The following is a 16,298-nucleotide window of genomic DNA, read 5'->3' on the forward strand; positions in this document are numbered from 1 at the left end:
GAAGCCTATTTTCATATTGATCTGCTGAAAGAGGAAAGTTTATCTGTGCTCAATGAAAAATCTGATTTTAAGGGGCGGTCCTATGATTTGTGACATCCCAACTAGTTTGAAGGTCAATTCTGGTCCAGTATTCAACTTATATGAGTATAATTATAAGTCTCAAGTGCACTGATAATAGACTTTACAGTGATGTAGGAGATATATTGTGTTCCCCAGTTAAACCTCTGATATGAAATTATTCAAAACAGAGTACTCTATATACATCTTAAACATGTCTAAAGGGGATTATGAAATAATTATGCTGGATAACAATAATACAATGTAATATATGTGTCTTTTGATAGCCATTTGTAACTTTATTTCACATTAAAAACAATTCCTGTTCTTGGTTTTGCTCTCAAGTGTCTACCATCCTAACAGGTTCATTATTGCAATAGTTATTTTTCCATTAAGACAGGCCTACCTTATCTCCAACTGATCATAATGCTTGTGAATAATGCATGATTCACTTCCAAAGCTGTTCACTAAGAGTTCAGAGAACAATCTGGTATGTCATAAGAACTGAGGCTATAATGGCAATAATTTGAGGACTGCATTGGTGATTCATTTAATATATGAGCTTTCACATCAACATTGAACATTATTTCTTTTTCTTTTGTGTTAAACAGCACCAATTTTCTACAAAACATGTACAGTCTCTATGTCCACAGTCTCTCATATTCTCTTTAAAAACATATCACTTGATCCAATAATGTATAGATAGCAAAACTGCAAATAGTTCCACAGGATTAGTGATACTAATGGACTGCAGAGACTATAAACATAATAACTTAGTACAATATCACAACATTTGAAATTTTTCCCTCTCGTGTTTTCTCTTGCTAAGTGTTAGGACTTGTCTCTAAATGTCTGTCAGTAGTTTCAACCTGTATGTTTCTGATGTTTCGGATTTTTGATGAACACATATGTAGACAGTAGTAGGCTTTTGTCTACATTTTAGGAGCATCATGAATGGTATTTTATCTCTATAGAGTATTAGACAAATAGCAGACATGTCATAACATAAAGAGTATCACTTTTATATTCAGATATTAAATTGTTTATGTATTTACATGTATCAATACACAGCTTGTTGAAAAGAATATTCTTATATAAAAAACATAGCAAATTTGTGATATTAATAATTATTTTGGCTGAAATAAATATTCACATTGAACGTTTGTAGAAAAAACAAGTTTATTGAAGAAACAAGAAGTGCTACACGCCATAAAGTACAAGTTATGCATAACTGTACTATCAGTAAGAATGTATTGTCTATCTACCCCTGAGTATTAGTAACCTATACATCAGTAACTATAAGGTTAAGATTATAACCTCAAACTGCATACCTTCATACACAAAGGTCTACACATTATGATTGATAGGGATAATAAGGCTGAGTTAAAAACACAAGTTCCTATGATGTAATGTAATGTATTCATAAAAATGTATTGTTAGTTCTGGCTATTAGTCCAATAAAAACAATAAAAAACAAAATTCATGATAGAAACAGTATGATTATCATAAATTGCCTGTGTGCTCCCTATCAACAAGGTTTTTAAAAGGCAGTCATTAGACAGTCATGAGATGTGAGCTGCTCTCCTTAGACAGGGTTTTGAAAAGATATTTAGTGTACACTTGGTTTAAGGTCAGTTCTCAGTATATCAAAACATTTTTCCAGGAATCTTAAAACAAAGAATACTACTCAAGGAAACCTTTCTGTGCTGTACAAGAAAGGCTACTGAATATCCAGCTTCTAGTGTGCAGGGGTTTGTAGTGACATTTTTCTTTCAAAGGAAAGTGTGAACAGTTCTAAAGACAGAAATGCACCATTTCTAAACACAGATGGTTTTACTGGCTCGGTGTTCACGTGGGACACTTGTCATCTGTCACATTCACAGGCAAGTTTGCACTGAAGCCACCCCGTAGCAGGTAGGACTTGCGGGTATGTCTCGAATGCTCATAAAGCAGCTCGTACAATATCAGTGGTTCTGTCCTAGTCTCAACAATTGTGCTCTTTTTCGACTCACTTGCATCAATCAATCACTCAGTGTCATCCATTAACATTCAGGTCTCCTTAAAATACATGGGACAGACATTTTTCTTCTGTCACATATTGAATAATTCAAAGGGAACACCACCAAAAGGCAAAGGATATAAAAGATAAATCTTTTTATACGTTGATATAGATTTACAGAAGCACTGATTAAACTTGGGCAGGCTGTTTGCCTTGGGAGGAACCTTCATGTAACACATACAAATTCTCTCAGTGACATTGCTTTACCTAAGTACTCAATCTCAAGTTTCTTCAGTTAAAAATGCATAGAAATGCTCTTTCTAACTCACCTTGGTCAAACTCCTTTTCTGTCACTTATGTCTTACAACTAAGGACATATATCACAGATTTATCATTGTATAAAAACAACCTGAACCCTTGTTGTCTACATTAGGAAGGCAGCATCTACATTCTACTTAATTATTACATCACCTCTCCAAATCTGTCAATATTTAGAAAAAAAAGGTTATTTTCTTGTCTACATTCACCACGGATGCTGTATTCATCCAGTGTGAAACTTTTCCAGATTGCTCAAGAATAGTCACTAAAAGGAATGAACAGGTTTGTGAGAGACTAACTGATATGACTGTATATCAAACAAAAGTTAAAAATCTTAAGATTAAAAATAGGACTTGATAATGCTCTAAACACTGGAATTGGACTATGAGTAAAAACACTAAAAACATTGTTATGCTAAACCTAATTCACTTCAACAAATGCGTAGTGCATGTAAATGATGATAGGTTAGACATGCAAGACATCTATGGCACCAGGACACAGGACAGTAGAGCCTGCATGGGAATAGCTGAAAACTGCATTGGTCAAACAAACTGTGTCTCTGCATCACGCCGTTTTCATGAACAAGGAATGTTCTGTTCTGGACTACTGATAACATAGTGAAATAATAATTCACTTGGTTGTCATGGTGACTTTTTAAAAAAGCAACAATTAACAGTAAATCAACCTCGCATTCCTTTAATTATCTTGTCCTCCTTTCCTCTCAGTTTTCGCACCTGATTGTTTATGTAGAAATATTAAAATGTCTTTGCTTCAGCGGAAATCACCAATCTCCTTTCAACGCATTACCTTCTATTTTCCGGTCCAACATCCGAATTTAGTAAGTTATCCCTCTTATCAGTACTCTCCCCTTTCTACCCTATCCAGTCTTTATTTCAGCTACAATCCAGTCATCTCTTTATATCCGTCACCATAACAACCACAAATGTTCTGACAGATTTGCTGGCACTGCAGTGAGAGGTGAAGCCTCAGAGGGAGAGAAGGAGAGTGTGAGAGGTAGAGCGAGAGAAAGAGAGAAACAGAGCCACCCACCCACCCACCCAAAAGCCTTGCACCAATAAATGTACACTATGTTCCCAGATCATGTGAGATGCTTGATTTCCAATACAACCTTGCAAACCTCTCCTTACCCATACATTCAATTATGTGTGTTTTGTACCACCGTCAGCCTTGTAGTTCAAATGGCATTGTACAAGTTACAAAGCAGCTATTGATATTGTGAACAAACTGGCACACAAAAGGTTAATCTACTGTTCTTACAAATGATCACTTATCGTAAGATTTACTTTTTAGTGGTTCTATTCCAGCTTGCCCATTGTCAGCCAAATAGGCAATATAAAAACATAAATGGTTGACAAATCAATTGTGTTAAGGTGGTCCTTGCAACTGAACTGCCAAAGCTGTGGTTATTTTAGTCTTCTGTGCTGAACATTAGCTTAGGATGAAACTACATGGGGGAGCTTGTGGTACGGCAGCTCTTTAGCTGTTACATAGTGGTCTAATCTGGGATGAGTTGCGGTTATGTCCACAGCCCCACTGGAGCCATGCCCTCTTTAGTACCCAGTGGAGGCAGCAGGTTCTCCTCACACAAGAACTTCATGGGGAAGTGAACCAGTAGCCCTCTGACAGCCTTCAGCTCTTCTTTGGCCTGCTCTGGGTCTGAATCATAGAGGCACTCTTTGCTGGAATATTCCTTCAGCTCACGCATGTTGTGAACTTCGTCGCAGGGCAGGCATCGGAAGACCTGTATCACAGCAGCACAGAAAAGAGGCGAGATAAGAAAACGGAGGCGTTGCAATGGTAAAGAATAGAAAGGTGGAAATCATATGTTATGCATAATCTGTGACACACCATCTTTGGCTTAAGTATACCTTGTCATAAATGGTGGCATTCAGTTTGGCAGCTGAATTCCAGGCCAAGAAGAAAAACTCATCGCTGATTGGATCATCAATGTTGATACTGGAGTCTGAAGCAGCTCCAACAAGAACACTGAAAAAAAGAAGAGTTTAGTGAGCATGATGCATTCAAATAGCCAGGTTCTGTCAATATACTTATTTAGAGTAGACTGTAATAATAGGGTTAAACAATTCCTGAGGAAGAATTAAACTGTGAAGGGTTTTCATAAGATAAATAAGTACAATGTTTAACCATTTGCTTATAAACCAGAAAATACATACTGTACATCGTATTTGGTAGCTGTTGTTTCCCAAAACATAGAAGATTCAGCTAAATTGTGATAGTGATGACAGACGATGGGATGGTAGTAACCATACAGAATGTTAGGAGCTACACATTTTTGTTCTGACCTGAAACACTCTTTGCGCAGAGCGAGTGTGAGGGGTCCAGCCTGGTACTCCTCTCCTCCCATGATGGATGGGACCCTCTCTTCATCTTCCACAAACACTGCCAACTCACTGTCCCTGTTTCCCAGCATGCTACGGTCATTGATGTTGGCTGATCCTGCAACAGAAGTAAGGAGTACAGACATTTACGATCTGTCCTTTGGAAAATATTCTTCAGAATGAGTGCAGCTTGTCAGGTTTCTGAGTTAGTTGTACATTTATGGTTCAGAAATGGATTTTTTAATGATTAAATGTTGCATTATGAGCTTTACCAAAATAGGCATATCATCTACTGTATTATTTTATGAGACTTACACTAGACTCACAAACACAGTTTATGTAAGTGCAAAACAAAGTGAAATTAAAAGATAACAAATCATAGGTTTCTATCTTTGCCAACAAAACACTTTTGATCTGAAGTGTCACCATTTTAACCTGGTTTAACATAGAAAAAACATGCTTTTAGGCTACAATGTATAAGTAAAGTGGAAAGTGTAGACCACATATACAAATCATTTCCACAGAAGCCATCACTTAAATCACACATTTGGATTTCAGTGGATGGAGATGACTGATTAGCTCTTTTGCCATGACAACTGGAAGTCAAAGTGATGCTCTGTCTACAAATGACTTTGCGTTGGTTGTGACTCACCAATGATGTAGCAGCGGTCATCGGCAATGAGGGTCTTGCTGTGAACATATATGAGCTCTGTGACGATTGACTCGGCGAGCTGGGAATGTGTTCTCAGGCCGCAAATTGTGATGTACTCCGTCCACTTCTCTTCAACTGGGAGGCAGACCAGAGTCACATTATTCACCAGGGACAATATACAGAGTCAGTGAAGATCTTTTGAGAAACTCACTTAGACACACTGATGCTTAAAACGGATGTCAAAAGAGGACGAACAAGTGAAGGAGGAAAAAAAGAGACAGACCGGGTAGATACCTAGTACCAGTAGCTTCAGTTTAAAGGAGCAACACAAGAAGAAAGAAAGAGATACATGTTAGAAAGAAAAGGTTGATTATTGAGTTGAAACAAAAGCAGATGAGTGACAGAAAACTCACCTTCAGCAAGTCTTGTTAGGATGGAATTCTCCCCTCTGCATATAGTCCTACAACATTCAAAATGAACAAAAATTAGGAAGTAAGCACAACATAGAGCAATAGTAACAAAGATATCTTAGGTGTTCTGATATAGCACTCACAATAGGCTGATAAACAAATGCAAGTCATACCTCAGTAATACTGCAACACTGTCTTTAGGCAATAACAACAGCATGATGCATTATCATTTACTTAATTCTTTAATTTGATAAACCTCTGTTGTAATAGTAACACAAAAAGCAAAATAGTTCTTCTGGTTGCCAAATAATAATAATAATAATAATAATAATAATACTACATTAAAAATGTATTTAAAAAATATATCAGTATTACTATAATTAGTTCTATTATTATATTGCCTGCATGTACAGTACTGAACAAACATAATAAGAAGGTCTCAAAGACATGACCCCTGAGATCCACATAATTTTAGCAACTGATAGAAAACATGTCTTTGAGCCAGATTGTGAAAGAGAATGGGAAAGAGATTGTGTTTTCCTATATTTGTTCAAAGTTAGTGGGCTGAGTACAGAATGTTAGGGAGGGGGGTGAGGGCTCTCACCTGTAAGTGAAGTGCAGAATAGCTTGGATGGCATTTCCACCTCCTGCACTGATGTCTCCCTCAAATCCGGGAAGCAGAGGAATCACCACAAACACTCTGTACTTCTTCTGCTCCCTGCAATAAGACACAATGTACAGTATATACATTGTCAACAAGTGTACCATTGACAAGTCTTGTCAATGATACTGTATGGAAAATGGGACTTTTATCAAGGAAAATGCTGAAGTGTACTCTTTTGTGTTGTACTTTGCACAGATTTTTAATGAAAATGTGGCTTTGTAACTTCAAATTAAGTTGTTAATTTTTTGGAGTTGTTACAGTAGACCAGACCTGTGTGCACGCAGGATTCTGTTCACAATAGCATCACCAATCCCATTATGGACAGTCTTCCCATCGGCACAGCTGATGAAGAACTGGTTCTAAGGGCACAGAAAAAGCAGATGGTGACTCAGTATGAGAGGAGAGCTAAAATAGGCAGGTAGCTGGCAAGAAAGGACTGATGAAACCTCATGAATAAGCTCACATTGGCTTCAAAGTCTTTCTGTGGCACGTGAAATGAATGTGTTAAATGTGTATGTGTAATATGTACCCATTCTTAGGTGATACTACTAAAATTATTTGAGGTTACAGTGACAGGTTATATCATTTTGACAATTTCTCCATTTAAAATGTTAAGATGCAATTTACATATAATTAAGGTATATATTTGTCTGTAAATAGCTAGGACATTCCTGCAATACCTCAATGTAGATGTAGTGCTCGCTGTTCTCGATGGTGTGGACGTAGGCATTGAGGATCGAGTTCTCACAGGTTCCAGTTGACCAACGATCGGCAGAGCGTAACACCTGAGAAAATGACATGTAAAAACTTGAAAACCTTCACTGGATACACAGCAGTGTTTTTTTTAGTATTTTCTCCATACTATCAACTGAAATATGCAGTTTTTTGCCAAATTAAACATGTTGTCTTTGTTTTACAGACAATATTAACAGAATGACTCTACTGTAGACATCTAAGGGTTATATTAAAAATGAGCTTAATTAGATTTTCTAAGGATGCTTAGTTTTGGGATTGTACAGTAGCCTATTTTTCTTCTCTCGGCACTTGTTAGATTTTAGTGCTGCATTTCACACCACTGACTATCACATCTTATTACAGAGAGTTGAACATTGAATTGACATTAAAGGAACTATATTAACTATTTAAGTCGTGTTTATTAGATCAATTTCAGTCTGTACATGTTAATGATGACATGAGTTTCTACAAGGTTCTGTGCTTGGACCAATACCAATACCTTGTATATATACTTCCTTTATGAAGTATTATTAGGAAACGCTACATAAACTTTAATTATTATGCAAATGATGCCAATAATATTTGTCAATGAAGTCAGATGAAAGCAACTCAGAAACACATTGTGTAACGTTATAGGTACTCTGGATGGCATTAATCTGGACTCCAGCACCAGCACTAGGAATCTGGTAGCTATCATAAGGATAAGTCCTTTAAGTCCGATATAAAACACATTTCAATGAGCACCTTTTTTCACCTATGTACCATTGCAAAAATCAGGCACACCTGTCTCAAAAAGATGCAGAAAAACTACTCCATGCATTTTTTTTTAATTGTGGGCTGGATTATTGCATCTCTACATGGAACTTGCAGTGTGCCCCTCTCTCTGAGTATTTCCTTGCCACTGATGCACAAACCTGTTGCAGCTCTAGCACAATATGTGACAGCTGAGGCAGTGTCCCTCACACTTGAATGAGAGAGCAACAATACCTGATAGGAAAGCTGCAGCATAATGGAGACCAAAGGTTAAGGTTACATGCCATTGCCCACATAGAGTAATGAATACACACAGCAAAAGCTATTGTTATCCAACACTCATTGCCTAAAAACTTCCTGAACTGAAGCATGTTGAGTGGGGAAACACTGCTGGTAAGTATGTGGGGACCATGCATGCCAAAAATGTTTCTTATATGTGATATACACTATTCTACTCATTTATATAGGTTTATCTCACACACAACAACAACAGCAACTCCCAAATATACAATCTACAATTCAAACTTAACATTAGCAGACTGAAGAACGTTTTTTTTAACCTACAATTTAGCTGATATATGACCAATAATTGTTTTTTTATGTTTAATGGTGATATATGTAATGTTGTTGTTGTTGTTGTGTGTGTGTGTGTGTGTGTGTGTGTGTGTGTGTGTGTGTGTGTGTGTGTGTGTGTGTGTGTGTGTGTGTGTGTGTGTGTGTGTGTGTTTAATTTTTTGCATTAATTGGACAAACAGACAGGAAACAAGGACAGAAAGAGAGTTTCTTACTCTGTATTTAAAGTATCTTAATGATCATGTGTTTCTCATCATGTAGACCACATTTCCCATGAAGCCTGTTGCAAATATAACGCTTCCACTTGTTCTCCCTTCCTGTCCTTGGCATCGCTCTTAGTGCATTTGTTTTCCCTGGCTTTACTTAACAGGATAAACATGCTGGAGGTGATTTTGTTCCACAGGCTTTACTCTTGTTTTACCATCTGCCTACAGTATGTTAAAAAAAAACTCTCAACACTTGAGCTACATTTTAAAAGCTAGGACAGAGAATCTTTTGTACTTTAAAACATCTATCTGATTTCCTGCTGGCTGTGACTTGGTATCACACGGTGGAAAATGCAGGGTAGAAGCCAGTTGGGGCTTTCAGTCTTCTTGGCAATGGACTTGTTTGTTTATAGTGATTACAGTAATTAAGGTGACATCTCTGAATGAATATGGAAGTGACCAGTAGCATGGGCTCTTATAAATGAAGACTATAGGAATCTACTGTACTCCCTGTGATTATGTCTTTTTAACTTCTGTTCTTCAAATTACATCTCTTTAAAGGGCCTCTTTAAAGATCCATGTGGATCTTATGGCTTGTGTGTCACAAATGTCCATTTCCCATATGTACACAGAACATTACAAACACTCATGTCTGTGTTGACATGATGTGTAACTGAACAAAGGTTGATTTCAAAGCCAGAACATAGAAAAGGTTTGTGTCTGGCTCTAGTGTGAAGCCCGTCTCTGGTGCTCCCTTCAGTATCTGCTGAGCATGTTTATAAGCGGTCACTGTTCTCCAGCAGTCAGAGCTGACACCCATGGTGAATAGAGAAAAGCCAGATTTATCTGTAATGCTAATGTAGTGCCGGAACAGTCTTTGTTAAGTACGGATGTGTGAAGGCCACTCTACTCCAAGGACAATTGAACCTGGCAGTGTTGTACATAAAATGTATGTGAAAATATAAAGAGGCACTGTAACATTTCCAAAGTAGTCCTTTTGCACTGCTACACTCAGACCTTTCTTTGTTTTTACTGTAGTATATTGTTTTAACATTTTAAAAATGAAACTTTGTAAAACCTTAGATTACATAGCATGCAAATTATTCATTAACTAGCTGTAAGTTCACATGCACAGTTTTGTATGTGGAAGAGCTGCTTTCCTCTTTAAATCCCACACTAGCTGTTCCACTGATGCTGCACACACACCAACATAGTCACTTACCTGCACTTTGGCTTTAGTGCACCCTGGCACAGTGAATGAGAGTGAGTCAGAGGTGCAGTGGGACTTGGGGAGAAGGTAAGGGTAGAAATTGTCTTTGTACTTGTTTTTGAAGATCTAGAGAAGAGAAAAAAAAATGCATGAAAGCTAAAAATGTCACCTTCCTGTTAGACATATAAACATTTCCTCCAGAAGCACTCTTTATACATATTTATTTTACAACTTACTATCAGTCTCATTGATGTTGTGGCCAATAAACCTATAGATTAGCAAGACACTGTACTATTCTTTGTAGAGAGACTGTAGACAACAACCATATAGCCAATAGAGCCATGGCAAAATCAGTCTCACATTTTTTAGCTATACAGTACATGATGAATTAATCAACTTTTGTTTTTATGTAATTTAGACCTCCAAATAACTATTTTGGTTAGTTACGGATATATAGTCATCTGAAGCTTGTGTATCTGTTGACTTATTTGTAAAGCTGTTTCCTGCAGAGCACTCATGTCCCAATCTCTAAACTAACAAGGATGTTTACAATATTATGATAACCTATAGATATTTTGGCCACAGCTGCAACATTCAGACCCAGGTGCCTTTAAAACGGCACGACTTTCCTTTGAATCTGACCTTGGTAAAGTTCCAGCGCTGGATGAAGTGGCGGGCTACATCTCTGGCAGCTATGCCATGAATAGCTGCAGACAGATCGCGCCACGGCATGCGAGGAACTTGAGTACGGTCGATGTTATCTGAAAATATATAAAAAGCAATCCTTCCAGAGCCCTGTTTAAAGAATCATGATGTGTTTGTGCATGTGTGTGTCTGTGATACTAAAAGGAGATTCAGATAGTGTACCTTCAAATGGTCTGTCAAGTTGGACCCAGTCTTTCCTGATAAAGTTGCTGTAGTCTTTGCCAAGCCACAGTTTGGTGTTGCCAGTCAGATTTTCTGGGTTTTGCTCTGTTTCCTTATCTGGCTCAGATGGCTTTGGACCATCAGCCACACCATTCTCCTAGTTAACACAGACATTGCTTTGTTTCTGCAGGTAGTGTAAATACTGAAACCATGCTGGTTCATGAACAACTGTGAACATATTCATTCTTATCAGTGCCAATCAACAAGAATAAAAGATAGCGTCAACACATTCTTACTCCTGTATCTCCATCTGGCTCTTCCTGTGTTTCACTGTTGGCTGCCTTTGTCAAACCAAGGTCAGTTAGCCGGTATTGGCTGTCATCCCACCTCCCAAAGGCGAGGTCAATCCCCCCCACAAAGGCCACTGTTTGGTCAATGGCCACCATCTTTTCATGGTGAGCCCACAGGAACACCACAGAAGACACATGGTCAGGATGTCTCATTACCTGTTGAACATCAAACAAATTGACTTAAAAAAGAAAAAGAAAAAGAAAAAGAAAAAGAAAAAGAAAAAGAAAAAGAAAAAGAAAAAGAAAAGAAAAAAGAAAAAGAAAAAGAAACGATTCTGGTAACAATTCTAATTGTATAGCTGTTGTCTGTACATCAAATTATGCTGAGAGGTGACAGACCTTGATGTTTGGGTGCATGTTCATAAGAGTCTTCTTGCTGTGCTCGCTATTGATGCCGAGTGCGAGCTCCACTTCTTTGTACAGCAGAACACACACTTTCACTCCTTGTTCCTGCAGAAAATGGTTCAAAGAGAAGTGATGCAATTTGAAATTTGAATATCATTTGGGAGTTTAAATCGAGAGGAATAAGACAGAGGGAATCCCTACTGCTTTGCGTTTGAGTATCTCATCCAGGCGCCAGTGATTCTCAGTTGCTGGTCTCTTCATGAAAACTTCAGGGCTGAGCCTGAGAGGAAGATTTTTGTGGTACAATTACATTCATATTTTAGTTGGTGAACTAAATGTTCTTCATCAGAAAATTCAGATCTTGCTGACACTTACCACCAGTCTGTGATGAAGATTTCCTCCTTGGCTTGTTCAAGAGCATCAGCCAGGTCTGCAAAGTAGCCACTTCCATTCACGTACCTTCAAACAACATCAATAAACCACAAATGTTTAGTAGATTAAGTCAGACACTAAACAATGACAGCAGCTGCAATTCTCAGACAGACTACACAAGAACTGACCATTTAGTTAACGTGTTCTCCCGTGGCTTAGCAAACCCCTCGAAGCGTTGCACTTTGACAAAGTCAGAGGTTTCAGCCAGCCTGTTGATTTCATGACTCCACCAATGTGCTTGTCTATAGCTGCTGCATTTGATGACCAGACTCCTAAACAAAAAAAAAACAGGCCAAACATGTATCCCAACATAACCCCAGGCATAATGTACATACAGAACATACATGGGCAAACACACAGCTGACTTACCGAGTGAAGTTCTCAAAGCAGACTCCGTATTTGGTGTCTGTATAGGCACGCCCCACTTTCACTTTGAACTCTGGGTCAAACAGCAAGACAAAGTTGATGTTGCCATGGTCTCGGTTCATATACATCAGGAAAGAGTCTTTGACCACCAGCCAGCGGCGTGACCAGCGGAAACAGAACTGATGATGTCCAATGCAATTCAAGCCTTGGATCCGGTGACCCCCTGACCTCTTGAAGATGGGCCCCTCCCTGAGAAAAGTTGAAACACATTTCAAAATAAATCTCTGTCATACACTTAGTTATTTCCCCACTTTTTTTGTTTATCACTCACACATAAAGAGTGTATTTTGCTTACAAGCCTTTGGGTCCAAGATCAGTGATAAAGGAGAGAGCGCCTACTGAGAGGAACTCTAGCTGAAAATTAAAAAAACAGACAAGAGAGAATTCCATCATGCCACATGGTATTCACTGTGTATCTGTGCTGTGTCTGTCTATGTTTAAAAGCTATTACCATGCTGTGATCATTTCTACAGAAGGCGTTCTCCAGCAGACCATTCAGGTACTCCTCAAGATATTTCTGCAATAGAAAAGTGATAAAATTGTGAAATGCAACTTGAAACACAACACTGTCAGAGAGTGACAAAGTCTTATGTAAGTGAGTCACCAGAACACTCTAAACTAGACACTCAAAATTTCCTCATGACAGTGGTAGAACATTTTAGATGATAAGAATGTAACAAAATCAATAAATACAAAGAATCAGACAAGAAAAGACAAACAGCAAACACAAAGCCCTTAACTCTTTTCTATTTTTTTATATGCACTGCAGTTAATAGAGAGCCCCAGTCTTCTTCATTACATACATTTCATTTGAAAATCTTGCCACAACAATCTAGTAAGTGAATGTAATTTAGAATATTTATAACATTGTTTGCCATCAAGGACATATTGTTTGTGGGGATTGCAAAGTATGTACAGTACTGTGTACTTTATATGTGCTATCCTGTTTATTTGATACCATTTTGCTGGAGGTCCTTCTGGTCCGTTCATTCCCATGTAGGCTGGGCATTTCCTCTGACATGGCTCTCAGCTGCTGCCTGTCCTTTGTAAATCTTTGGGAGAAATTTGAATATTCAAAATGCTTAGTGCTTCAGAAATCTGGCTATGAATGTTTTTTTAAAAAGACATCACTCAGATCGCTCTTAGAGCGAGAGCTTGATTTGCATGATTAAGATAAACAGACTTTCACACTGACCTTGCCAGAGGCAGCAAATGAAGCATCATCTTATGCTTGTAAAGGTCTCGATGCAGCTCCTGGAAGTGCTTGTACTTCCTCTTCACCGTCCAGTGGAACTGGCCGTGTGTTAGCCACACTGTGTACAAGGTACCCACACGAACCTGGAAGGACATTATTGAAATGATGCATATAAACATAATAGTATAAAATGAGGAAAATCAACTACTGAAGACCAAATGTCACACTAGCATTCATTCATTTTTAAATTAGTTATCCAAGTTGTGGCACAAGTTTGTGTTTCATTAGTGGCAAAGACTCACATATTTAAATGAACTTTCTTTTCTTTTAAATGAACATTTTTGCCTCCTTCTTTTATGGTATGGGAAATGCTCCTTACAAACCAGTAAGCAGAACTTTACCTTAACATCCAATAGAGTAAGAAGAAAGGTTCAGAAAAAAAACTATAGTCAGTCATTATCATCTATTGCACTATAAAACATCATGTGTGCACAACTATGGTTAATACTGTAGATCAAAGTTGAACCAAGAATGAATGCGCCCACATATAATGGGCATGTACTCCAAACAGTCTGTGTAGCACTATGTTCATTTTTCCTTCAAATTGGCTAGTTTTTGCTGACATGCATGTATTTGGACTGTGGGTGTAAAACCAGAGAACGTGGATAGGAAGACAAAGAGAGAACAAGCAAGTTGACTGAGTCACCCAGGTTTAACTCAGCTGTTACTAATAATTATACATTTTTAAAAGGCATCTTGCAACATGTTGTCCCTCTGTGGCACTGTACTGACGTGTATAACAATGTAAAAAAACTCATGCTGTTTGACATAAATCTGTGTAGGAGTAAAGACAGTAGCAGTAAATATGTTACTGGCAGTTATAAACTGGGCTCCTGATAACTAAAATGTTTTAGTTAAATGATGCTCCTCCAGAGAGTCAGGCAGTAAAGACAGTCCAGTAACAACCACTTCTACAAACTCTCTCAACACTGCTCTCACCTGTTCTACCCAAACATTGCACACTTGAAAGTATACTCAGCACACACAAAACAACTCACCATGTCATTTCCAGCATATCTCTATATCTGAACAACAGTAGGCTAATGCAACAGCTGCTTGCTCAAAACAAAACTAACCCTAACCCTAAACCCACAGACAGACAGCATGTCTACAACCACACAATCATGGGACAGCTGACTGTTTATAGTATTCACAGCCTGCTCGTTAGTTCAACAAAAGAGTTAAAAACTAACAGACATAAGGCTGGGCGACACAGACTAAATCAATCACAATTTTTTTTTTTACCAAATATATATTTTTTTTAACCAAATATAATAAATTGTAGGGATGACTATTGGTGTTTTCTTAAAACATGAGATCTTTGATAAATAAATCAGCAGTAATGTGGATATAATGATTAGATGAAGGGCGGCTGTGGGCAGGAGGTAGAGCGGTCGTCCTCCAATTGGAAGATTGGTGGTTCGATTCCCGGCTCCTCCAGTCCACATGCCGATGTGTCCTTGGGCAAGACACTTAACCCAAAATTGCTCCCGTTGCTGTGCCAACGGGGTGTGAATGTGAATGAATGGTTAGATTCCCCTGATGAGCAGGTTGGCGCCCTGCGTGGTAGCTCCTGCCATCAGTGTATGAATGTGTGTGAATGAGTTGTGATGTAGAGCGCTTTGAGACTAGAACTAGTCGCAAAGACTAGAAAGGCGCTATATAAGTACAGTCCATTTACCATTTACCATGAATAAAAACAACACAACAGTCTGGTAAGTTTAGAAAATGACATGAATTTACTGTAATGGAGCCTTTAAAACTAGGAAATTAAAACACTTATGTCATATCACAATATTACAATATCCAAAATCTAAGACAATCCTATAAATACTTACTCCTTACTGCACCTACCAAAAGAAAACACATAAACATTTTTTAAAACATAATGAAAAATAAATAGATGTACCTTTGAGCGAGTAGTGTATTTCTCTGTGTTGTCCACTCTACATGTGATGGGGATACCAGGCATTAGGTATGGTATACCCTCGTCCTTTATCTCCGGAAGATGATGCACCACAAGGAACGGACGGCCATCTGTTTTTGGAAGATTAGAATATTCCACTGAAATTTGTTCTGATGCAGCACATAGAGTTGTTAAACAAGCAGCTCATATCTTCTTAACATATGATTAACATATCTAATAAAAGATCATGTTTCTCTTACCGCTGCTGGACATGAGGTTATCTATCTCATCTGGACTCAGATTACGGTGATCATGAGAAAAACGTCTTCTGCCCAGGTTTTGTGCTGTTGTGTTCTGAACCACTGGCTCGATCACCTCCTCCACTGGACTGGCCATCGCACTGTTGTTGCAAGCAGCAGCAGCTCTGATGCAAAGACCAAAAGTGAAAAAAGAAAAGAGAAATTTACATTTATTGTTCTGAGTTTGTGCAACTTCTCACTTCTTAAAGTCACACACTTGATGTGATAACTTATAACACTGTAACTCCTAAGACTAAAAGCTTAAGGCCTGATATGCACTAATTGGGTAAAATATCTGCTTTTGTATCAAAGTATGATTTATACCTATTTAAGGAATTCATCTTATATTGTCTTTTGAAATGGGTTCAAATCTATAATGTCTAATAATAGATAATAAATGATTATTGCCAATGCTGAGAGTGCCTTTGTGTATGTCAGTGTTGCTACAGTTCAGAGAGCTATTAGCAGCTTTCAATTTCTA

The 16,298-nt window shown here is 38.0% G+C and overlaps 1 protein-coding gene across 1 annotated transcript; it reads right to left on the bottom strand.

Moving 5' to 3' along the window:
- Window positions 1-2,847: 2,847 nt before the first annotated feature.
- pld2 (phospholipase D2) lies at window positions 2,848-15,914 on the bottom strand. Its single transcript, XM_053332020.1, has 23 exons — window positions 15,779-15,914; window positions 15,522-15,649; window positions 13,553-13,695; window positions 13,316-13,409; window positions 12,809-12,874; window positions 12,653-12,711; window positions 12,301-12,546; window positions 12,060-12,203; window positions 11,875-11,958; window positions 11,701-11,779; window positions 11,494-11,604; window positions 11,101-11,310; window positions 10,805-10,961; window positions 10,580-10,698; window positions 9,950-10,063; window positions 7,141-7,245; window positions 6,731-6,819; window positions 6,401-6,514; window positions 5,800-5,846; window positions 5,387-5,521; window positions 4,699-4,852; window positions 4,264-4,381; window positions 2,848-4,136 (listed from the first exon to the last, which is right to left on the bottom strand). Exons 1-23 carry the CDS (start codon window positions 15,912-15,914, stop codon window positions 3,912-3,914), a joined length of 2,877 nt encoding a protein of 958 aa, XP_053187995.1. The 3' UTR covers window positions 2,848-3,911.
- Window positions 15,915-16,298: the final 384 nt, after the last annotated feature.

Source organism: Scomber japonicus, chromosome 13, assembly GCF_027409825.1.
Source record: "Scomber japonicus isolate fScoJap1 chromosome 13, fScoJap1.pri, whole genome shotgun sequence".
NCBI classification, from domain to species: Eukaryota; Metazoa; Chordata; class Actinopteri; order Scombriformes; family Scombridae; genus Scomber; species Scomber japonicus.